General features: G+C 40.4%; 1 protein-coding gene and 1 pseudogene across 2 annotated transcripts; one reads left to right on the forward strand and one right to left on the reverse strand.

Moving 5' to 3' along the window:
- Positions 1-7,411: 7,411 nt before the first annotated feature.
- LOC146325231 (uncharacterized) lies at positions 7,412-19,005 on the forward strand (annotated as a pseudogene). The gene is made up of 5 exons (XR_014770712.1): positions 7,412-9,124; positions 9,304-9,500; positions 9,888-9,966; positions 12,736-12,740; positions 18,581-19,005. The product of XR_014770712.1 is annotated as an uncharacterized LOC146325231 (transcript).
- A 1,409-nt stretch (positions 19,006-20,414) lies between these two features.
- Positions 20,415-23,585, reverse strand: LOC146325232 (adenosine receptor A3). The gene is made up of 3 exons (XM_084719865.1): positions 23,086-23,585; positions 20,749-21,212; positions 20,415-20,596 (listed from the first exon to the last, which is right to left on the reverse strand). Exons 1-3 carry the CDS (start codon positions 23,421-23,423, stop codon positions 20,415-20,417), a joined length of 984 nt encoding a protein of 327 aa, XP_084575991.1. The 5' UTR covers positions 23,424-23,585.
- Positions 23,586-24,833: the final 1,248 nt, after the last annotated feature.

Raw genomic sequence — 24,833 nt, forward strand, 5'->3', positions numbered from 1 at the left:
CAAAATCTTACTTAGGTAATAGTAGTACTAGAAAAATGTACTTAAAGTAACAAAAGAAAAAGTACCCATTGTGCAGCAATACTTCTTTGAGTACTATTGGATATTATTATCTAATCTTGTAATTTGTCAATGTGTAGCCAAGTTTAGATACTTTATATAGCACTGGGTAGTACTAGGGCGGGGTATAATTTAAAAACGATACCAATACCAATACCAATACCTTTAGTGATAACGATACCAATTAAGTACTTAATTTAATACCTATGTTTCGAAGGTTCCTCTTTATGAAGAACACTTACAGTGACTGACTGCAAACAAGACCATATAAATAGTCATTTTTTCTTGAGCTGGGTACCCAAAGGATTGAATGCAGGTATCATCTGACTGGAGAGGTTTTGATACTACTTGGTACTGGGTTATTTCAGTCAATACCTTAAAGATACTGAGTACTGATACCCAGCCCCAGGTGGTACAGCACTTTCTTTGCTTTTAAAGTGGCACAAGCCAAAAAGGTTGGGAATCACTGGGGCAGGTGAATCAAGTACCCATCACCAACTATGAACTGTGTTTAATGGAAAGTATGAAGATCTTGTGGTACAGAAACAAAGGCTGCATTACCAATTAGGCCAAGTGGGCAACTGCCCTAGGGCCAGCAAAGCTCCAGGCTTACTCTTTCAACAGCTTTGTGATAATTTAACAGAAAATATGTTAGGAAATATTCTTAAACAAACTATCAACTGATATGATTAAGGTGCTGGGAGTGGGTCTTGCTTTATTATTTTGACATAATATGGTAAGAGAAGGCTGACATTGTTCGCTAGTATTTATATGTGGCCCTACTACAATATTCTGTAGCCTACATGGAGTGTGTGTTTATTTGCTGCCATATATACACACAGCAGAAGCAGAAGCAGTAATTGTTGATGATGGTTATGTTTAATGTTTTTTAGTTTATTTTCATTCTTTATGTGATAAGTCCCCCTTATGATGTGACATAACATACGACACAGTGAAAGAATACAAGTCAGAGTGATGTGCTGCTGACACACTGGGGCAGAGGGCTGTCAAAGCTGCTCAGAGATCATAATAGGCTTGAGTCAGCCCTGGTTAATGATTTACATCACCTACAGTATTACCCCATACTGACAAGGTGAGAGTAATTAGAGGGAAAAGGCCCTGCTTATACAACCGACACATAACAGTGATTCTTTTGTAAGAGGAGATGCAATGGCCTCAGTCACGAGACTGACAAAAAGACTTAAACCCTCTTATTCTCAACATGCCCCTCAACTGCTGACAATAAGCTCCTGTTTAATGGTACAGCTTAAAGGCGGACGTTGGATCTGGACTCCTGCAGGACTCTCATTTACAAATGTTTTCAACGGTTGTCAGGTCAGAATCTGGTTTGATGTAGAACTCTTGACATTATCACCCCCATATTAAAGCAACAGTTCACTACACAATCAAAAATACATATTTTTCCATTTTCCTGTGGTGTCATTTATCCATCTAGATAGTTATGGTGTGAGTTGCCAAGTTTTTGAGATATTGCCCATAGAGATGTCTGCCTTCTCTCCAATATAATGGAACTGTCTCCAGGAATCATGACCTGGTTTTTCAAAAATAATCCACAGACCTTTTTGTGAGCAGTTTCATGTAGGAACTATTTTCTTTCTACTAAACTACATCCACCAACCACATCACCACACAGAAGGAAGTGTGCATCTACTCATGGACGAGAGACTTGTGACAGTGTTTGATGTAAACATTTTTTTTTGGATCCTCTTCATTTAAGCTATAACCGCTTGTCCATTAAAAGATGCACGCTTCCTTCTGCAACAGTTGTCAGGGTGACCAGATCCCAACAAACAACACGTGGGACAAAGAGTATGTTTGTGTGGGACAATGTGGGACACATTAACAAAGCTGAGAGATAGTTTAAAATGTAGATATTAAAAAAAAATATATATCTATTCTGCCCTTTAGTTTGTTATATGTCTATTTGACACCCTCTGATCGAATCAGTAGCAACAATTTAGATGATAAATAAGTAGTTTCCCAGTCTTTGTTGGAGCTGCTTTTCTTTTCTCTGTTATAGTTCCCATCATATTGATGTGACAGCACTCCTGCTACCTTCACAGCCACTGGACATATTTTAGATAATTGTCTGTCCTGCAGTGTTTTGACTTTTGAAAACGTGGGACGTGGGACAAGTGCAGTCTCACATAAAGTGGATGGGTGTGGTTCACCCTGGAAAGGGACACTGGTGATGAGTTTTTCATGTATTTTTCATATATTTAGCTGAGTGCTATCTAGCTCCATTATACTGGAGAGGAAGCAAAAAAAATTCTACAGCCCATATCTCCAAAACTTTGCAACTGACTCCAAAACTATCTAGATCAGACCTGGGCAAAATATGGCCCGGGGGCCGGATCTGGCCCAGTGATGTGGCCATGGAACCATTCATCATGAGCACTAACTAATCTAACTAAGTCAGTCAATATTTTTTTTTCTCTAACCATTAAGCCCTTATCAACCCTTTATTCTGAAAGGGGTCAGAGTTTATATTAAAATGTGACTTTATTCACATTCATTTCATCACATGGCAATTCAGGAAAGGTGACCAACAGAAGAAGTTCATCACTGTGTTACTCAGCTATTAGCTCATCATTTATGTGCCAGACCATTGTGCCCGGCAGCCTGATCAATTTCTCATGTGGCCCCCACCAAAAATAATTGCCCACCCATGATTTAGATGGATAAGCAGCACTTGACACAAGAGGAAAAAAATGGTTGGATGGATGATTTTGGGATGGACTGTCCCTTTAAGACTTTCCTGCCCCATCTACATCAAGTCAAGTTTTTTAATGCTCTGAAGTGACTGACTGAAATGTGATTGGGTACAAAAGTGACAGAACAAGATTGACAGTGACAAAAGTCACAGGATTGGTTGGGAATGGAACAAGCAAACAGTCACCACCTTGTCATCCTATTGGGGCTGAGGTTGTCTCTGCAGATGGCCACTGGGGGTCAGTATTACCACAGCCAGTGGCATTTCATAGGCCTGAAAGGCCACAGTTGACATGACACAGTTGGATGAAAAAAGTGCACATTTACAGCAAACAAGCAAACAAGTTTTTCATTTTGTTGTTACTGGTCCTGTGAGTTTTTTTTAAAGCTGCTTAGAACAACCTTTTAGTTGTATCAAGATGAATGATTGAGCCAAAATATTAAAAACAAGATACATTTGCTTACTTGTGTGTACACTGGTGTTGTGCCTCTGAGTGAAATATACAGTAGATAACATCAGTTGAATTTCCCTGGTACCTTTTTAACATGTATAAACATGTTTATATCTCCACCTGCCTCTCTCTTCTCTACTCTGTGGAGATCAGGTTGTTAATTTTCTTTCCTAAAATAGTGAAGGAGGAGATCAATAAAATTAATGTTAAAATGGCTACAATACATCTATGCTTTAGTACAAATATTAAAGAGGTCAGGTCCCAAATTTTACCATTGCCCTGATCTAATACATAAAGTAGTGAGTAAGCCTCAATCTATCTCTCTTATCCTTCAATACTTTCCACCTCACTGTCTCACTCACTCAGGAGCTGTCTGGAGGCCAGTCTCTTCAGGATTAATAATTACAATTTCCAGAGTGGTGAGGCTGCTCTTCATACCGGAAAAAAGAAACTGAATGGTCTTTCCAGTGCTCTCACTCCTCATCATTCTACTTTTTCTTATGTTGCCGTCATCACCTTTTCCCGACTTCATTCAACACTTAAATCATTTTTTAACATTGATATAATACAATGGAATCATAATTGTCCAAAACCCAACACAACACACATGCTCAGAGATACAACTGCACACGTATGCAGTGCAAAGACGAAGATCAAACTATCTTAACCCAGTTCCTCCTGACAATTTATTAAAATATATCTTTATTTCTTTCTCCTAATATTTACTTGGCATGTCTTCTATGTCTTATTCAACTCCTGTGAGACATACAGCTTGCATCTTATATTAGAAAAATTTCAGGGAAAAGAGGAATAAAAGCAGCATGTGTAAAAAAAATTGGGGTTATTCTTCAACATTCCATTTTCAGCTAACAAAATGCATTTACACAAGTTTGCCACTAGATGGGGCACCTCATCTTTCTAGAGTGAAAATTGCTCAAGATGGTTCAGTAGTCTAACCAGAGACAATGAGAGTGAAATAATATATAATAAAATATTATGTAGACATATTTATGAGTTCAGTTTACTTTAAAGCTTTAATCTGACTCTTACTGACTTCTCTTGGTGAATAAGGGGTTTAATTTATATAGCCAACCAAAACATGTAGGCCTACAAACTCAAAAACAAACAAAAAAACAAAAAACAAAAAACAAAATGCGTCCTATTTATTTACAACTATTACAAATGGAAAAATTAAGGGATTTTAGCCCAATCTAATCTCACACTTCGTCGCTGCTGGATACGGTTTTCTGTTCACGAGCCAATCAGAACCAAGAAAAACCTGCATCAGTCCACCTGTTGAACAGCGACTGCGTGAAGTCGTACTTATTATCTAACACTTACAAGAAAAATAGACCTATATGGATTTAACTGTCACTAACACAAGCAAATATGTAATCTAGATATTCGGACACACAAGTGCGCAGATAGTGACTTTATGAAGCATCTCATCCAGGTAAGCAGTGAGCTGTTCTGCTCTGATGTTTTAACCATGTTTTAGCTCTTTGGACATGATTGTATAAATGCCTCTAATGTAAGAGGTAACGTAGACTTGTATTTGTACTTTGCTTGAGATGACTCTACAGTAGAAAACAAATAATATTGGGTCTCTTCCGTGACTTGACACTTCATGATCTACTGTATTAACTTGATCCACTGTGTAAATAAGTGAGGAAATTTTGACTGTTTTCTTTTTAACGAAACAAAACATCGTTGCTGGTATCGCTTGAAACGTCTTAAAACCTAATAATCTGAATTGGGGATTTAAAATGTCTATAACACAGTGTTTACAAGTCTCGACTGAATTATTATCGTTACTTTTGTATTAACTATAGTCTCGCTTTTAAGTGTGTTACTGTGGTACTGATCACCCAGTAACAAACTACAATATGAAGCCAACATCAAACCAATGATCACAAACTGTGCGATGTGAAATAGGTCTTAAATTGCATTCATAATGGTCTTAAAATATCTTAAAAAGTTAACTTAACGTACAGAAACCTTGATTTACCTCAAATATCTTACTTTTATTTTACTCAGAAATAATTATTTCATTCAAATTCATTCAAATTGTCTTTTTTTTGGGTTAATCAATGACTTAATGTGCATATACTTCTGTTTGACTGGTATTCACTGATATTTATTTCAAATATGTTTTTTTCTTTCCTTGAGAGACTCAAATAATATTTCATACTATGGTTATTTATTTATTTTATTTTTAGTCCTGTATGTATTACCAGAATATGTATATTTTTTAGGGATGCATGATGTTGGATTTTTGCTAATATCTGGTGTATGGTAGATGCTGATATATGCACATATTTTTATCTGCCTACTGGAATTAACATATCATTATCACTCTTATGATGGCCCACTGGCAGATGCAGACATAAAATACAATATTTTTAAAAATATACACATTCACTGGAGAAAATAAGAAAACTGCTAGTGACAATTTTTCTCTTGGTGTGTCATAAATTCATTGTAATGACCAGGATGAAGGCTTTTAAGATGGCCAATTAAATTTTAAGTGTTTAAGGAATACAATTTTGTTCCTCACATGACTGAGACTGAGCAATCATTACAAATAGCAGTGTTGCTATTCATTACAGACACTTCAAAAATCGTCCACACTCATGTTGTGTGCGTATAATTAAAATGCCATGTTATCGGTCTGTCATATTGACAGACGTATGTTCTGGGCTGATACAATGTTTGATTTTAAAGTCTTTATCGGCCAAAACCAATGATGTGCTGATATTATTGTGCATTCCTAATGTTTTGTAATATGGTGGTGTCCTGTAATTCCATGTGGGATGTTCCAGATGTTTGGCATGACAAAGAAATAAAATTAAACTCAATTCCACTCAACTAAACATTACTATGGCATTATTGGATATTGTAAATCGGTAGTAATTGAACCACTGAGAATGTGTTTCATGTAGGATTTCAGTACAATAATAGAAGAATGTCTTTACAGTATTTTAGCTCCTAAGCTAATATTGGTCATTACCTGATTCCCAGAATATCTTGAGGAAGGTGATAAGAAGCAGATTTAGGAGAACATTTTGGAAGAGATGTGGAAACAGCGTGCTTAAAAAAATGGAGATATTTAATTAGTGCTGTAATTAGGCTAATTAACAGAGCATAAGGAGTCAATTAAAACTACGTGTTTAAAACTAAATGATTAGGTTAGCTTTTTCTGATGAAATACTCAACATTACCTTCTTCTATTTTTCCCTGTTAAAATGATTTTTTGGGGGAGGAGTCTGAGGGTCTGAGTACAGTACAGATTGTAAAACCCTCATACCCTGTGGCCAATTATGATTTTGGCCTATATAATAAAAAGTTTGACTGCAACATTACAGTGTTAAAACCTGTGCGGATCAAGTTGATGTAAGTGAATAAGAATCAGTATATCCTCAGTCTGTGTGCATGTGTGTGCATGTACCTGTGCAATGAAACAGAAAGTCCACTCAGCCTTATGTTTTTAAATAGTGTAAACATTTGTAGTTTTACATGTTCTTGTGCAAACCTCCCTGCACATGGGAGCCACTGAGCTGCTCGTGTTATTGATATCAGAACAAATAATAAAGTGAGAGTGTCCCTGTGTGAACTGGGTGTGAGCACCAAAACACACTGTTATCAGATTCAGCTGTCACACTCAGTTAAAGGCAGACTAACATCACAACCGTGGCACAGCCTTTTGAAACTCTGCAGGATGTCTTGAGCAATGATTAGCTTGTGTCTGACATGAGATCTACTGTAAAACACTACACTGTGGCTCGTTATAAATGCTGAAGGAATGTCTCAAACCTCTCTCCTCCTCCTGTGTGTGTGTGTGTTAGTGTGGAATAAAAACGGTTGCAGCAGTGCATTCACAGTACATCTGCCTCTGTACAGTATGGTCTAGCTGTGACTATATTTGTCCTCCCCTCCTTCTCTCTCTTGCAAGGGGACAGGAGAGTCAAGAGTTGGACGGCTGCCAAAAGAGGCCGGCCCGCCATGCAGCTGAAACTTTTACAAGCCAAGCAGGAAGAGACACGGGGAGCGATCGAAGAAGAAAAGGAGGAAAAAGAAAAAGTGAGAGAGACATCTAAAGCTCCCTTTTCTCTCCCCTCTCCCTGTCTATCTCCTCTGCGTGTCTGTCTGTCTCTCTTTTCTTTTCTTATTTCTTGTTAAAGCCATACTGTATTTGCCCGCCTTCGTTGGCAGGGGGTAAGTGTAGGGCTGGAGGACGGGACGGGAGGCAGAGGGGGGGAGGACTTTGGGTTCAGAGAGTTCAGCTGAGGAGAGAAATAAATGCATAAACAACAAAGGAGACGTGACGTCAGGTTGAGGGGCTGTCCAACCTGCTGGCTGAATCTGAGCCTCCATGGAAGAACCGGATTGTTCGCACCACATGTGTATGTGTCTGTATGTGTGTGTGTGTGTGTGTGTGTGAGAGTGTGCATGCTTGCCTGTGTACAGTATGAATGTGTGTGTGTGTGTGTGTGTGTCCATTGTCCTATCTTCGAGAAAAGACTCATGTGGAGTTTAAGCAGAGGAGCTGGACTATTGTGGTCTGTTTTGTCTCCGCGGTGAGTGTTTGAGGACGGGGAGAACCCTCCCGAACTGTGTGTGTGTGTGTGTATGTGTGTTTGGTCAGTTTGAGGACTCAATAACTCAGGTATTACAGCAGTTGCAACGAAGGATTAACTGTTTCATGTACCAAACACACAACGAGGCTTAGCTTTTGTCTTTAAGTGGTTGATGTGAGGCTTAAAATGAGAAGAAAAAGAACTGGTTTGTAATTTAACGGTAAAAAGTGTTCGTTTTTTTAGAATTACACTCAGCGTTTTCAAAAATGACGTCAGCTCAGAAGCGAGCTCCCTATTTGTTGGCTCGGCTCGGGATACCCGCTCAAACGCCAGCGATTGGTCCGCAAGCGGGCTATAGAGAAGGTCGGCCATTTATGAACAGATGGATTTATGTTTTCTCTCCTAATGATTGAGGTCATCTAGAGGCGACAGCGAGCTAATCCAAGATCCGCACTGGTGTTCAACTGTCTTGCTGGTGTGAGAAAGCAAAGGGAGACCTGGGAAAGATGCCAGCGGCTGGAGGGGGAGAAAAAAAAAGTGACATTCTCTGAAATATCCACCCTCCTCGCTCATTGATTCATTTAGCTGAACTCCCTTAAACCCCTCCTACTTAGGAGGGCAGATATTATCCCCGATGGAGGGAGAGGACAAATTGACGGAAGGCTAAAGGGAGACGTGGAGAAAAGCAGGCAGAATAAAGATGTCGAAAAAGACAGCGACCCTCCCTGGACTCCTCTTTTGAGGCAAGAGAACTGGACATACAAATGTCCATCAGTTTAGAGTTCGAATGTGAAGCCTGTTTGGGCTTTTTTGACTGTGAAAATGTGGTGACTGGTGGTGAGATGACACAACATGGCAGAAGTGCCGGGATCTGCGTGTTTTTCTCGCCATCTGTGTGTTGCTGCAGGATAGTTTATAAGTACAGTACGAGGTGAGAGGTGCGTTTTTGGATGTTGAGATGATTAACAGACAAATTGTCAGCATGCTCCCAGCGCCTGTCCCGCTGTTTTGTGTCACTGTCTCTACTCGCGACAGTTTTTGCCTCTTCTCCTCTTTATTTTTTCTTGTCTTTCTGTGTCTCACTCTGTTTCTTAACTCTTTTTCTCTGACTCCTCCTCTTTCTGTTCCCCCTCTCTCTCTCTTGCTACAGCATGTCCCTCCCTTCCTCTTTCTGTGTCTCTCCTCCTCCCCTCCTTTTTCTCCCCTTCTCTCTTGGCAGCAGTGCCAAAGTGGGCAGGCGGACCGAGGCAAACACAGCGCAGGGCAGAGCAGAGGGCGATCCAAAGGCTGGCGAATTGATCATGTGTATGTTTGTGTTTTGAAATGTCCTCTGTCTGTCTGTCCGTCTGTGCGTTTGTCTCCGTTTTAGGACATACGCAACTGCAAGTAATGTGAGTCTATTGTGAGAGTATTATGGAGCTTTTCTCTTTTTGTTGTGCACAGACAGAGTGTTTGATACCGTGCGTTTTTTGTGTGTGTTATAGGGCTGTGTGTGAGCAGACGTCCCTCTGTCACCCTGTGTACGGACAGACGCACTCACGCCAGTAGGAGGGGATTGTGGGAAGGGGGTGTAGCTCTCAGAGGGTGTGCTCTACTCTTCTCTTTTCCCTTCTTCCCGCCATCACGGCCCTCTTCTCCTCCAGTCCTCCAGCCCAGCCCGCCGCTCACGTACAGGCTCCAGGTATTTTTTATTTTTTAATCCTGCGACACCTCTTCCCGTCTTTCCCACTGCCCTGTAATCTTTCTCCTCCACTTCCTCTCGCCCTTCTCTCTGTCCTTCATCACGGTCTTCCTCCTATAAATGTGTCTATCGTCGTCGGTTGCCACGCTGCACTCCGCTCGCCGCCATTTTGGCTCAATGGACATAGCAGGAGAAACTTTTCTAGAGCTCAGAGGGACTCCCCTGACTCCCTGCTGACCATCGTCTTTCTCCCGTGTCCATTATCTCTTTTTTCTCTGTCCCTGTCCCCTTCTTCCTCTCTCCTCTCTGCTCTAGGACAGCCAGCTCTGACAGGGCGGTGAACCGTCTTTCTCTGGCTTTCCATACTGAACAGGTGTCTCATTGTAGACTGGCAGGAGGAAGGACCGGCCCTCTCGGCTACTTTCTGACCTCAGAGGGTCGACCGAGCCAGAGCGCCGTTGTTCAGGTCAGTACGACTTTAGCTGCTGACCAGCGCCACAGAGCTGCACCCACAGGACAAGTGAAACACTTGGCAGGTTTCTTATCATCCTGAGCCGTTATGATAGCTAATACGAGGGCAATATTTACTTTGTTTCTCATTCCCTTTGTGCACTGTTTGCACTCTCTGCCACTGTGGAAACTCAGATATGTAGCAGTTGTTTCACATGAACATGTGTGTTTATGTGCGCAGGCTTTATCTGTCTGCAGTCTAGGGGTGTGACAGTCTGTTGAATGGTGGCAACTGTAATGTTTGTCTTGACACACTGCGTCGTAGGCTCTTGAGTATGATACTTTGCACTTCAGAGGAAACTGAGGCAGAAATGAAACCGAGTTCAGACGGACAGACACCGCTGTAAAGAAAAGCGCAGGTCGTTGAGCAGAAATTGTAGTTTAATGTTGGTGTTCTTCAGTAGTCCTTTCTCATGTTGATTTATTTTCTCCTGTGGGATCCGCCTGTCAAAATGAACAGAAATGTGACAGTAGCATTTGTCTGATTGATGTGCATATTGTTCATATTAGGCCCTACACTGCATATTTTGATTACAGTCTCATGTCCGAGGCCAGAATGCCATGAAACAGAAGCAAAATGTCATTGTTTCAGCCTCCGAATTATATAAAACAGGATATGTAAATCAATCAACAGTCCGATTTGATCTTTGAACCTACTTTATTTTATACGAAATTCATTCAACTGCATATTGTCCATACAATTAGGAATCTATCCAGACTGCTTATTGTCAGTACTTTATCTCGATCTAAATACGAGTCGGTGTTAAGATGGCGCCTTCGTGCCACGTGTTTATGAAACAGTGAATATGGGCAGACCCTTTCAACATGGCCCTCACAATTTGAGGGTATACTACTCCTAATTCCTCTGCATCAGCCTCTGTCATTTCAAATAGCTCAGCTGCAGCATTAAACCGCAAATTAATTCATAAGAAAACAACCAAAAGAACCTCTCTTTATCTATATCGACATGTGACAGCGAAGAGAGGAAAATGTTAAGAAAGAAGAAGCTGGAGAAAAAGGGGAGAGACAACAAGGGTTACAAAGACAGAAAGAGAGGTAGGAGTGGGAGAGCTGTTTCCCCGCCCCTCTCTTATCCTCAGATGAACTTATCGTGTTGCCTCATAATGTTTCTGAGTTTTTCTCCTAGAGGCAGTCAGGCTAACTTCCTGCATTCAGCCTCGACATAGCTGATTGGTTGATATCTTGGCTGACCGGCCGCGGTTTGCAGAGAGGCAACAGGAAGTTTCTCTTCTCATGCAGGAAGCTGCAGCTGTGTCATCCTGACATACACCTCTCTGCACTCTTGCACATATGCTGTTTTTATACAGGCACACACACATATGCATGTATACCCTGTTTGAGAGGGCATACCTTTTTGTATATGCATGTGTACATGTGTGTGTGTGTGTGTGTGCATGGCTTGCTCTGTCTGTGTGGCATTAGTGAATGCTGTAACATGTGGGCGTGTAGCAACATGCCAGGCCAGGCATCTGAGCTATCAGAAACATTTGAAACCATGGTAACCACACATCTCATCAGCACATTAGCAAAAGCATAGACAAGTGGAAAAGAGGAGAGGGGATAGAGAGTAAATGAAGAGGAGGAGAGAAACCTTTGATGTATATTTTCTTCATTCAGAGGATTTAGAAACACATCTGGCTGTCTTTGTACTGGAGGGTATACTGCAGCAAAAACACCAGTGGTTCAGAAATCTTCCTCTTCTTTTTCCTATCAGCTAATAACACTTGTTCTCTTGAAGAAATCAGTTCAAATGTATATTTTTTTTAAAAAAGGAAAGGATCTCTGAAAGGAAATTCAGAGATTTGTTTCTAAACACAAAATACAAGTTAAATAATTGCTGAAAATCTGTGAAAATACTGTGGACTATGTAGTACTGAATTGTGGAGTGGACCTGTAAAGAAATCTGTACTATATTTACTGTAATAAATGATAAAATGGCCATAATATGTCAGCAGAGATGAAGGAAACATGCTAAGTTGAAACACTTGCTTCTCAGACAACAACACCACAGCTGCAGTGTCCTTTGAAATTTCTATTTCTGCCTGTAACTTGCATTTTGTTTGCCTGTTAAACGTTAATTAGAGTAAAAACTAATGCTAAATGTTCACAGAATGAGTAAGTGTCTGTTTATGAGTTGTAAGAAATCATTAATAATCTTTTCGAAGTAGTAGATGTTTATAACGGTTAAATTGGGCCGTATGTTAATGGAGTGTGGCAGGCAGTCACTGAGCTCCAGAGTGTGTATTTTCAGAGCAGTGGACTTTTGTTTTCAGGTTAACGGGCTTTGCTTTACATTGACAGACAATTGACTGTTATAAACAGCTGATCAACTGACAGTGTAGGACTTGTCGTCGGTTGTTATTATTATAATGTTACACTCCTGCAGCGTTCCTGCAGCCTGCTTGAGGTTTCTCGAATCTAGGGAGGAAGAGACAGGGGGAACTACGCAATTCAACCATAGATGGTATATTAAATCGGATTTCAACATATTTAATGTACCATCTATGGCTCCAACTTGTTATTTTGACTGCTGTACTCATTTATGATTGCGCAACTGTTACATGTTGCTCCTTAAAACTGTTATTCACCATTTCTGTGTGGAGGAGTTTTTGGGCGGACCTGAAATATGGCTCAATGAAGCACTGGAGCCATATGTATCATAACACTATATAAACTAGCACGCGTTAGCATTTAGCATTAGCAGTGCAAGTGATGAGAAGACTGGTTGTTTTAAATTACCAGGTTCTTTTCATTCACACAAACGAACTGACTCATGAACATAGCTGGGTCCCAAACTTTGATACTTTTGTGGGACAGAACAAATTGCTATTGATAAAGTGCCTTGTATTGAGTATTGAAAAATGCTTTGTCAATCAATACCAGATTTTGATACATACGGAGGTTTGATGGTTATTTATATGTTTTATACAGTCTGTAATACTGTACAGATACTTAAGTCCAGTTATGCTGGTTGACTAAAGTGTGCAGAGCAAAAAGTTTCTCCCGCTGCTTCCAGGTCGTTGAACAGCTTCGTCTTTTTACTCGGACAGTATTGTGCAATGGAGTTTTCTTTTTCTTAAAATGGTTTTAGTATTGACAAACGTTCCGGTTTAGGAGGCCATATTGAAGCCAAAGTATCCATACCAAAATTACAAAATTTTGAACAAAAAACAGCTCCATTCATTACTCATCAGTGACTCCTTCAGTCCAAACCAGCTCGGCAGTTTCTGTTCTATGTTCTTCTGTTCTATGTACTTGCCAGTTTTTTTTTAAATCACTCAAATTTGGCTGGGTGGTTAATAACACATTTTTCTGTAGTGTGACAAACTCAGAACACATATTTATTATTGCTTGAAATTACCTTTAAAGGTAGAATCAGCAGGATTTTACCAAGCTGTTCGAACACAGAGAAACATAGTTGATTGTTGAGTCTCAGGATGCCAAATGCCAACATTTTGGGTTGGTAAAGTGTCCTGAGCACAGCAAAAAAATGAGAAACACAGGCAGAAATCAGGATCTTTGCAGAGCTCTGCACAGTTCCACTGGGTCATAAGTGATGATTGAAACGGATTGTATTCATATGAATCTATACATTGTTTTAAGGAAAATGTCACATATTATTCCTTTAATGTTGTTGCAAACTAACCTGAGAAGCACAAATCTAAAAATTAGACATTTACAAAGGTGGAATCGTGTGCTCCGTTGCCTTTTTTAAACTTAGTATTCAACTTAGCTCTACTTTTGTATCTATGGTTGAAAGGATTTTTGGACACTGTAATAGTCAACACAATGGCTCCCTTATACTCCTGCCTTATCTGGGTCATACTATCTTTTCATCAAACACGTTACCCGACATGTTTACCTAGCTCCTATGCCTGTGTGTCCAACAATCGTCTGTCTTGCAAAACAGCGGAGATGATGGCAAAAGACTGGAAGCATTTTCATTTAATTAAAAATTCAGGATCAGACAGAATGAGCTTGTTTAATGTACACGGGTCAAGCAACTGTGCCGTGTTGTGTCTGTGTGGCTGTATGTAAGTACATGCATATGGCAGGGTGTTTCTGTATACATGCATACATGTGTGCATGAGCCTTGTTTGTTTGCGCTTGCTTAATGAGGATATACAGAACATCAGAGCGGGCGTCATGCCAACTGGGCACGGAAGAGCCTCAGTGCTGCCTCCTTCGTCCTTTAATGTAGGAATCAGGCATTCCTTGGGGAGCGGGGTAGATGAAAAAGCAGGTATGATAAAAATCACCACAGAGGATCAGCCCTCTTTCTCGTAGCTGCCAGATGCCTGGACGCAGTTTTTCTTCTAGATTAAGACAAGACACGAGTAAGACAAGACATCCGTTTGCATCTTTTTAACTGTGGGAATTCTTCATCCTGCCATTTATTGTGTGGCATACTTCCTCTGCCAACTCCAGCTCCCCCACCGCTCCTCCTCCTCCTCTTTGCCCACCACCTCCTTCCTCCCTCATTGAAATTCTGCCTGGCACACAGACACTGCCCATTCTTGGCACAAAGCTCAGAGAGAGAGACAGAGAGAAACACACAAGAACCTGTACCAATCGTCTGGTGCCCCGTCCGTTGTGTCTGCCAAGCATTCATCCCGTCTCGCGGACCAAGGGACCAGGAAATCCAATAGGTATTTCCCTGCCTCTGCTTCCTGCGAAAATCTGCTCCAATTCGGCGGAGTTTTGTTGGCAACTGAGTGTGCTGTGTGTGTTTGGGGATTTGCTGATTAATTTGTGTGTTTACGTCGTTTGTATTGGGCGAGGAATACATGCGACGGATCCCTCCATCCTCTCACAGTGTAGGGGAGGAAGCTGAGGCCTTTTGTTTCCACGATATTTTTCGTCTTAATTTTCGCATGGCTTTTTATTTGTTAAAGATGACGCAGTAGTCACGTTTTTTTCTGTGTTTTAATAGTACGACTGATTGATGTTAGAAGTTTGTAAAATCTGCATAATAAACACTGGTAATTCAGTTTAGCAGTCATTTTGATTGTGTTATTTGAACTTAATCCAGAAAAGATTGTAATGAATAGATAATGTGAGTCTTACATCTTGCCTTTTTGTAGGTGTTCATTTTATAAATTTCTTAAAAGGCATACTTATTTTATACTTTTGGCAGTTTTATAAAAATAAATTTACTTAAAATAAATTAGGAGTGCACAATTGATTGAAATGTTATTGAAATTGACTAAAGGTAGAATGGGTGAAAAAAACGCATTATAATGAAGTACTGTAGTGCTGCAGAGATGTTCTGGCCTACAAATCTTGTTTTCCGGATGTAAGAAAACATGTTTGTTTGGTACAGACCACAACAAATCTCATATTGTCAGTTTTTCTTTCCGTGAAAATGAAAATGAAAATCATCTTGCAGTATCTGTCAAAATAATTGATATATATATGTATATATATGTATGTATGTATATATACCATATTGTGCAGCTGTAAATCTGCATAATAATCACTTATTATTCAGTGTCGCAGCCATTTTGATTTTGTTCTTTTAACTTAATTCACCAAAGAGCATTCTAAGTAAATAATTTGATCACAACATCTTGTCTTTTTTGTAGGTGTTACTTTTTAATTTTCTTAAAAGGCCCTTCTATTTTATAGTTGTGGCAGTATTATAAAAGTAAACATTTTTAAAAGAAATTTGATGTTGCATGTCTGAAACAGAATCAGGTATTTATTACAATTGTCACAAGACCAGAATTTTTAATTTTGATACAATACTAGTTAGGGATGTACAATATGGTAAAACGGTCATTGCAGCTGTTTGGGCTGGAATTGCACCTACAATATGAATAGTAGAAATGATTGCATTTTGGCATTACAATTTTCATTTGTACTAAAAAAAGTCTGTAGCAAACAAACATGTTTCTTCTTATATCTGAAGATAAAGATATGTAGGGCATCTCTGCAGCACTACACTACTTTGTATTACAATGCTGTTTTGTCACATGCAATTTTAATAATATTGCAAGTAATTGTACATCCCTAATACTAGTATAAAAATAATATATTTGATACCTTTTTCAATACCACAGTAAAAGGAAAAAACGTCCCTCTAAGGCACATGCAACAGGATAGTTTTTTCTCTCTTTTTTTTTTTAAATTAACAACCTGCACATAATTGAAAGCCAAATTTCAGGCAGGAAAATAAAGACTTAATTGAACTTAGGACTTCAATGAGCACATTTTTATAGTTTCTGTACTTTTGATACTGTGGATATTTTATAATTTTCAACATGTGGCGTTAGTATTTACAGATGCTGTTGCTGTAGATCTGTTTGAACGTATTGAAAAAGATCAAATTCCCTGTGCTACAACTGACATGTTTGTGGAAAACCCAAAAAAAACACATGTAACTGTCACCCAAAGACAGATCAACTTACTAGAGCAGGAAACTGTCTCCAGAAAAACATATCCTGGTTGGTCACAGCAGAGCGGTGTTATCAGGGGGCATGAGAGGACAAGGCCCTTGGCTCACACAGAATCCTACTAATATGAATTTACTCCCGTTTAGCCACAATTCTGCTGTGACAGCTGCACAGACGGACTGTCTAATAGGTAGATGAGATTAACTCGATAGGCCACATTTCTTGTCTTTTCTTCGAGATCCCCTCAGTTGCCCCACGGGCTGGAGGCACATTTATTTTGGAGCTGTTGACAGAGAAAATGGTTTGACCCAGCCGAGCCATGTGTGCCCCTTTTATGTGCCACAGACAAAGTCCATGATCACAGACAACAGTGCCCAATAGAGCTCACATGACTGACCGAGTTTGGCCTCAGTATTTCCAAAACAGTCGGGAGTTGTGCAGGGAACAGGGCGCCAATTTTCACAATTAACCCAGAAGCACAGAATTCCCCACAAGCATTTATTGTTTATCTTTTTTTTTCATTCGAGGTTGAGCTCAGATGTCCTGTTAAATCTTCATTAATTTGACCCATTTACGTGCAGTACTCTGTGTTATATCACTATTAGTCCGCTCCTCTTATCCGCCAAATGCAGCGCCAGTCAGGGGATGTTTCTCGGCGACCAAACGGCTCATAGATCTGTCACTGGCATGGTGGCAGAGTTGGGCATCATGCCAATGCACCCCCCACCCCCTTCTGTCTGTCTGGTCTTCTGTAATCAGACTAGCAGGGTCTACTGCATGCTAACTATGGGCTGGTCTGGACCAAGTCTCAGGGGTTGTGGCTGTATGCTAATTTATGCAAGTTGTGTACCTCCTAACCCTGTCTCTGTCTATCTGAGGCACAGGTCTGGCATTTAGTCTGGCACTCATTAACCCTTCAGTCGCTGCCATGTTAACCTGCTGGCCCGTCCCAACCTTTATCCCAGAAGAGTTGAGCTGCCTGAGGATGAGCGAGGGCTTTCTTTGTGAGTTTAATAAAAGTTTAAGACACTAAAAATACAATCTGCGTACTCAGTGAGAGTGCCAAAGCTGAACTGTGAATGGTACGAGTGAATTCACAGGAACACGGACGTGCTGTATGTGATGATGCTTCTTCTCAGCGAACTTTCCAGCTGTCTGATAAGTTTTCTTAGAGTTGCTCTCTTACTTTGTACCCGTTGATAGTGAGCATGTCGTGTGGATCCGTTGGCTTCGTCTCAGTGCTTGGCACAAGACTGATTCTGCATAACTCCCGATTGAACAGCCACTCTTTCTTAATCGTGAGGCAGCAGGCTCAAAGAAAACCCCCCCTGAAAGGTAGACCTTATAGTGCTTTTAAGCAGACCTAAAATGGCCGATGTGCGAGACGCCATTTTGTGTTTCCTTGTTGTGTTTTGGGGGGCAGAATCCCAGCCTTGTATTCAATCAGAGGCAGCTGGTGGAAGCCATATTTGCAGGCATCTGTGTGTGTTACCTCCGTCTGAGAAGCAGCAGCCAGCCTACACAGGGATAGCCCACTGGAATGAGCTCAGTTTTTGGCAAAAACGGAAACGAATTCCTGGCACAGAGTCGAGCAGCTCTTTTTTTTTTTTTCTCCCCTTTCGATCACATGCCAGAGTCTCAGGAAGCCAGTGAGTTGTTTGTTTGGCTTTCACACATTGGTGCTCTCACTTTCCGATGTCTGCTTACCGTTAAATTATTTGCCTTTGATTTATTTTAACGGAATGGATTTCTTAAAGACATTCGGCTCCGCACAAACAAACAAACAAACCAAAAAAAAAGCTTGGTGGATGGGTGAGGATGTGCCAAAATGCAAAATCTCGCAGGGTCTTCTTTTGTTAAGAAGTGATAAATGTTTCTCCAAATCTTGGCAGTTGAGCACTTGTAGTCAGGAAGCACTCACAGTTTTTAGCCATAAGTCGTGATTTTGAATCATTTCCAGGAACGAAAACAAAGAATCAGACACAGAGATAAAACTGAATAATATGATTACACTCCTTTGCGCAGGGGCTGAATTTGAACACATCAGTAACATTAATATACACTTCAAAAGTGACAGTACTACCTAGTTTTAACTTGGATGTATTATACAGTTAATTAAGATAACCCTCTGTTCCTTTTTCTTTGCCATTACAGGAGAGTTACCTTTGTGGATCTTTGATGTTGAAGCAACGTGGATGCTGTCCTTGGGGCTGAGGTAGTAGATTGAATAGTTGTGGGGTTGTGTAACCTCTTTTTGAGATAACTATACAATCTACTGTCTTTCCCAAGGAGACAGCTGAGTCAGCCACTCGCCGACTGTCATCTCCAGATGGGCGATCACGCTGTCCAATCAAAACATACGCTCACAGCAATCAACATAATACACTATGACAAGCATTGTTTTTTGCTGTTGCTAGAGCAGGTGAATTAGATTTCATGTTCCCCAACAGGACATGAACGTGTTTGATTTGGGCTCTGTCAGGGTGAGGTAGTAGGTTGTATAGTTTGGTGGGTGGGATTGCACCCTGCTCAGGTGATAACTATACAGTCTATTGCCTTCCCTGAGGAGTGCACTGAACGTTCAACACACTCTCATGGCCGAGTGTCACACTTATTCTTTAGATTTCAGGGGAAAAAAAGGAGCAAGTAGATACAGTATGTGCTGCTAAAGGTTAGCGACTCATTGACTGAAGCTGTCATAAATATGTACATCTCAATAAAGTCTACTACCTCAAATCAGTTGTCCAAAAATCAGTGAATGACATCTTGACATTGTTTGTTTGTCACATGCTGCATTTCCGATGGTGTCATAGTTGATGTGCAGCAGCAGCCTTTGAGTTTGTTAGTCTAGAGCTCCCTCTAGTGGAGATTCATGAGATAGCTTTGACTTGAATAAAGTTTGCAGAAATGGAGTGGGCAACCAAATGCTTCTCTGGGGTAAGATGACCAGTTAATTTATGATAGGCAGGTCCTGGGTGTTATCAGTTTGTTATTTTATTGTGTTTTGTTTTTATGTCCTTTCTCGTAAATTGTGAGTGCATTTTTTTGCTTTTATTGCCTCTATTTAAGTGCTTTTATGGGTTTTGTGAATACTCACAGGACATACAGTGTGAATGGGGAAGACAATGAAGATCCTAGGACAGGTATTTGAGTTTGAATTTCTGTTCTCATTTGTAGGATGTCCTTGTTTTTTTTGTTGCTTATTGTTTTAGGGATTCTGTGTGTGTTACATGTTATCGTCTGTCCTGTTTTTTATTACTTCATTATGACCTTTATATTTTGCATCGTATATGTCTTCTGTATCCATAAAATCAATTAATGTTTGACCAAGAATATGTAGGGTTTCATTCAAACCAAACACTACATGCAGGGATTTCACTCAAGCACTCACAAGCTGCCTCACTCTCAATTTATTATCTTGAAGTAACAGTCCCCCCCAAGAAGTTGCGATGTTGCAGTCACAACAATTATTGCAAATTCTGCACAATCTTGAAATTTAATCCAAGCAGTTTCGATCAGTCTAGCAGTCCCACACGCAATGTCACACCTGTATGTCTCAATGAATCAGCTCACTGTTTTATTATTTATTATTTTGTTGTATTTTTTTTTTGTTTTTTGTTATGGGTACTAAAAAGAACACGAGGTTTGTCATTGTTATTGACATTTATCAATGGTCTATGTACTTTTATAATTTTGTGGTTGCTGTTTTGACTGAGTCTGAGCTCCACAAAGATTTTGTTTCATAGTGGAATACCCCTTGATCCACTTCATTTACAAATAAAAATATTTTGTCACAGTTTTTTTTTAATAATGAGCCTTTTGGTAAGGTTACCAAGAACACTCAAACTAGTGTGTTTTTATTCTCTTTTATAATGACTGCTGGACACAGTGATAGTCAGATTTTATAGTTGAAAAAAAACCTTCTGACTAAGTCTTATGACCTGACACCTCCCACACACTGGACTTATAATGACCCTGTGGTCCTTTGTTAGGGCGTGGTCTTCCCTCGGCTGCTTGTTCTCGGTCGATGACCTTGGTTGTCCCCATGGCAACAGTTAATGTTCATGAGAAAGCGCCTCCATATTTGACTGTAGGCCTGTTGGATCTTTGGGATGCGGTAGGCGTAGACCACAGGGTTGACTGCTGAGTTGGCATGAGACAGGAGAATACCTGGAAAAATGGATTTCACTGGTAAGTACTGTGATCTGTAAATACATGATATATGAAAAAAAACACATTTACATACAGTCTTTGGAGGAACTTTGCAAACAAATCTCTCAACATGAAAATAAAAAAAGACTAGAAAAGCCCCTGTCACCTGCCTGTATAGAGTGTGCCCTGTGTGACGGCTTCAGGACCATGAAACAGCAGCAGGCAGTTCATTAGGTGCAGAGGAATCCAGCAGACGGCAAACAGAATCAGCACCAGAGCCAGGGAGCAGGCCAGTCTCTTCTCTTTGAGCAGTGAGGCCTGGGCCTGAGGACAGCTCTCCTTCAGGCGGCCCTGCAGGCTCCAGAAGATTCGAGCGTAGAGGAGGGTCATGACCAGCAGGGGCGCCATGACACATCCCAGGAAGTTAAAGTAGACCATGAAGGGGAGGGAGATGACTGAGAGGAAGGTGCAGGGTGGGGAGGTGGAGGAAGTGGAGGATGTATTGGTGGAGTCAGGTGGTGACGGGGAGGAGTTCCTCCAGCCAAACAGAGGGGTGAATCCCAACAGACAGGAAAGAGTCCAGCACACAGACACGGCCATCCATGAACGCCTCTGTGTGGCCAGGGCTTTGTATCTGAGAGTGAGTGTTAAAACAAAGAAAGGACGAAAGATTGTGAATTATTTTTACAAATCAATAAGTAAACGTTTTAAAGTGAGACCCCAAATTCAAAAATACACATTTTCCCTTTCCCTTCCCTGTTGTGCTATTTACACATCTAGATTGATTTGATGTGAGTTGCTGAGTTTAAGAGATATTGGCTGTGTGCTGGGTGCCTGAAGCATTTAAAAAATACATTTGAAATACTGGACAGCAATGTCTATTTCCAGAAATCATGATCGTTGTGCTTGTGACAGTGTGGGACGTTAACATTGATGTTGTTGTCCTAGGCTGAGCTGTAAGTTCCTGTCTATGTTTGATGCAGCCTGGTGAGCACCAAACAGGATTTCAACATTGATTTCTAGTCAAAAGCTTGTTTATATTCAATCTGGTCACCTAAGACTTCTTTTCTAAAAGCTACCAGCAAAGGAAAATATGTTTAACCCTACAAACGTGTCCCTGCAATGGTGCACTGTGACATATTACTGTGACGTGACAATATTACTGCAACATTAAATGTTGAATGTTGAAATGTTCCTAGTAGGTACATTGCCGCTACATAGTCGAAACATTACAACAGAACAGTTATTCTATCGTATTTTACCAGCATCTGTTCAACGTGACATTTCCTGTGCTTTATATAATGACGTTGCTGTAACATTGAGAAAATGTCACATCTCCAAAAAGTGGTGGGGGTTTTGGGACAACATACGGCAACATTTCAAATAACGTGCTGGTGATGAAACTGGAATTTCACTGGGTACGTTGCTCCGTCACATGTCGTAAAGGTTATGTTGCAGCTACATTCCTTCAGTGACTTTAAACCAGTAGGGAATAATTTTTAGAATTTGCTCTTTTGTGTAAAATTTATTTCTCCAAAGTCATATTTCACTTTTAGACTCAGATGTAATTTTAGTGCATTTAGTGTGTCATATAGTGTCCTTAACATGAACTATGTGGGCTGTGTTCTGCCAATAAGAAGCTTCTATGACAGCGTAATAGGACTAAGTTCTTTATGTAAAATAAAGACATTGATCTTCTTATTGTAACTCGAATGCACAAATACTGGTATATTGGTTACAGCTGTGACTACTCTGGGATACATGCACCGGAACGTAGTATAAAGAGTGACAGAGACAACAAATTCAACAGGAAGTCGTGGTGGATGAATGTCAGTGATAAGTTAACACAGGACTTTCATCTGGGCAGCTAGGGTTTGTGTAGCAGTTCCTTTATTTCTGGCTTTCAGTTGAGAGATTTGGATGTAGTTCCTACGTGAGGGTCCAAAGTGATCATAAGCTATCTTGTTCACATTGTAGGGGATGAAAAATGTCACTGTTGCAAATCTTGGCGAAATATGGTCTAAATGTGGATGTTCACTCAATCTCTTCAAAAACTCAATGAGCAAACTTTAACTTTTGAACCTATTCTGAACGTCTTTTCACTGACAACCAGTTGTTTTTAAATGTCTTTTCAATGGAAAATGCTCACTGTGTGGTGATACAGTTGGTAAGTCTCGTTCAGTAGAAAGAAAATAGTTCCTACATGAAAATGATTACAACATGGTCTGTGGATTATCGTGAGTAATCAGGTCATGATCTCTGGAGAAAGACATTGCTGTTGAGTTTTTAAAATGTAATTTTGGGGGCTTTGAGCAACACTGTCTAGTGCCATCTAGTTCCATTATATTCAAGAGAAGGCAGACATCTCGATGAATAAATGATAGATGAATAAATAGCGCTACAGGTAAATGGAAAACTTTTTAATTTTGATTTTGGCTTGAACTGCCAACTTCAACAATATGTCTTTTTTCTATTTGTAAACTGTTGTTTCAGAGCGCTAACCTCACCTGAGTGGTGTGTGTAGCCGGAGGTATCGGTCCACAGCAATAGCTAGCAGTGACAGCACAGAGGCCTGTGTCAGCACCAGCACCATGCAGCTGAGGAGTAGGCACAGGTCTGGCGTCACACTCACCCAGCCATCCAATAGTATAGCCACGGGCACAGCGGCCACACCCACCAGGAAGTCAGCCACCGCCAGGGAAACAAGGAAGCAGAAGGTTGGCTCCCTAAGTGAATCCCGGATACCAATACACACCGCACACACCACCAACACGTTGCCAAGGCAACAGGCCACAGCAATGAGCACTTCTAGGACAGTGTAGCCCACCCAGCTCCATCCAGCCATCACTGAGGACGGAGACCAGGGAAGACAGAGGAGCTGTGAAATTTGATAGAGCCGGTTTCCTCGACGGTGGCGGACAGGTGGGATGAATTCCACAGCGGAGAGAAGTCCAACATAATCCTGTGTTTGCTGTTCACAGAGCGGTTCCTGCTTACAGCTCCTGGCTTCAAATGACCAGAAAAGGCATTGAACAGATGCTTTTTTATATGCAAACATGCATGCGCTTCTGTGTGCACACACAACAACAGGCATGCACTCCATGGAGACGCCATCTGTATTTCATCAGTGAGTGAAAATCTGTTCCTCGCTCTGATTAATGTGCCTCAGCAGATTTAGAGGAGAGGACTTCTGAATGAGCCACACACATTTTTAACAAATCTTTTACATGAGTAAAAGAAGGAATGCTACAATGTAGAAGGAATACACAATGAGTAAAGCAAAATGTACTTACAATATCAAAATTGCAAAACGGCCCTTGAATGTCATTCAATTTAACTTTATTTGTCGTTATACAAATACTCAGGGTTTTAAAGTGTAACAAAAAGCTGATACACAGGTCTCTCAGTCAGGTACCACTTTACAATAAGACTACCCTTATAAATGATGTTATATTCTAAATGGTTAATAATTATGTAATAAATCTGGTTGTAAACTTAATAAGTCAGTAATAAGCTCTTACAACACATTAGATAAAAGTGGTGACCCGTTGCTTGATAAATAGTGATCCCACATTTATTTGTACTGTTAAGCCTCAGATTTCATTGCTTATTTAGCTTATTTTGTCTTCTCTACCAGTCAGCATTTATACCTGCAAGCACGATCAGATATTTGTTAAGTTATGAGCATTTAACCACAGCATATTTAAAAGTCAAAAAGTTTTGTTTGGCATGTCAAATGATCAGAATTACTGGACAGATCCACAGTGATGTCACTAGTTGGTTTGAGGACAACTATTTTGAAGCCTTGAATTGGATCATGTGAGTCGCTATCTTATTCTTTTTTCCTTTCTACAACCTGAGCATGTGCAGTACCATTGAGAGCGTGGAGCAAGTGGCTGCGTATTGCGATTTAGGCAGTGGTTTGTTTTTGGAAACCAGAAACACAATGGCTGCTGCCTGGTTGCAATATTTCCATCAATTTATTAAAGATCTTTCTCATATTACAGCTATACAGTACACTAAATTATGTTCCTGAAAACATTTTAAGTGAGAAATAGGCAGTGTTGTAACAAAATATTGATCCATATTTGATCAGCACTGCCTGGTTTGACAATTTGGTCTGAGTTTCGTGAACCCTGTGTGTTGCACCAACCTGACAGGCCAGACTGTTTGTTACACAGAATCATTTGGGAAGATAGTTCACAGAAACTGTTTGGAAAAAGGCAGTTATTTAAAAAAGCATACTTGGCAGGTG

Source organism: Lutjanus erythropterus, chromosome 6, assembly GCF_056507025.1.
Source record: "Lutjanus erythropterus isolate fLutEry1 chromosome 6, fLutEry1.hap2, whole genome shotgun sequence".
NCBI lineage: Eukaryota > Metazoa > Chordata > Actinopteri > Lutjaniformes > Lutjanidae > Lutjanus > Lutjanus erythropterus.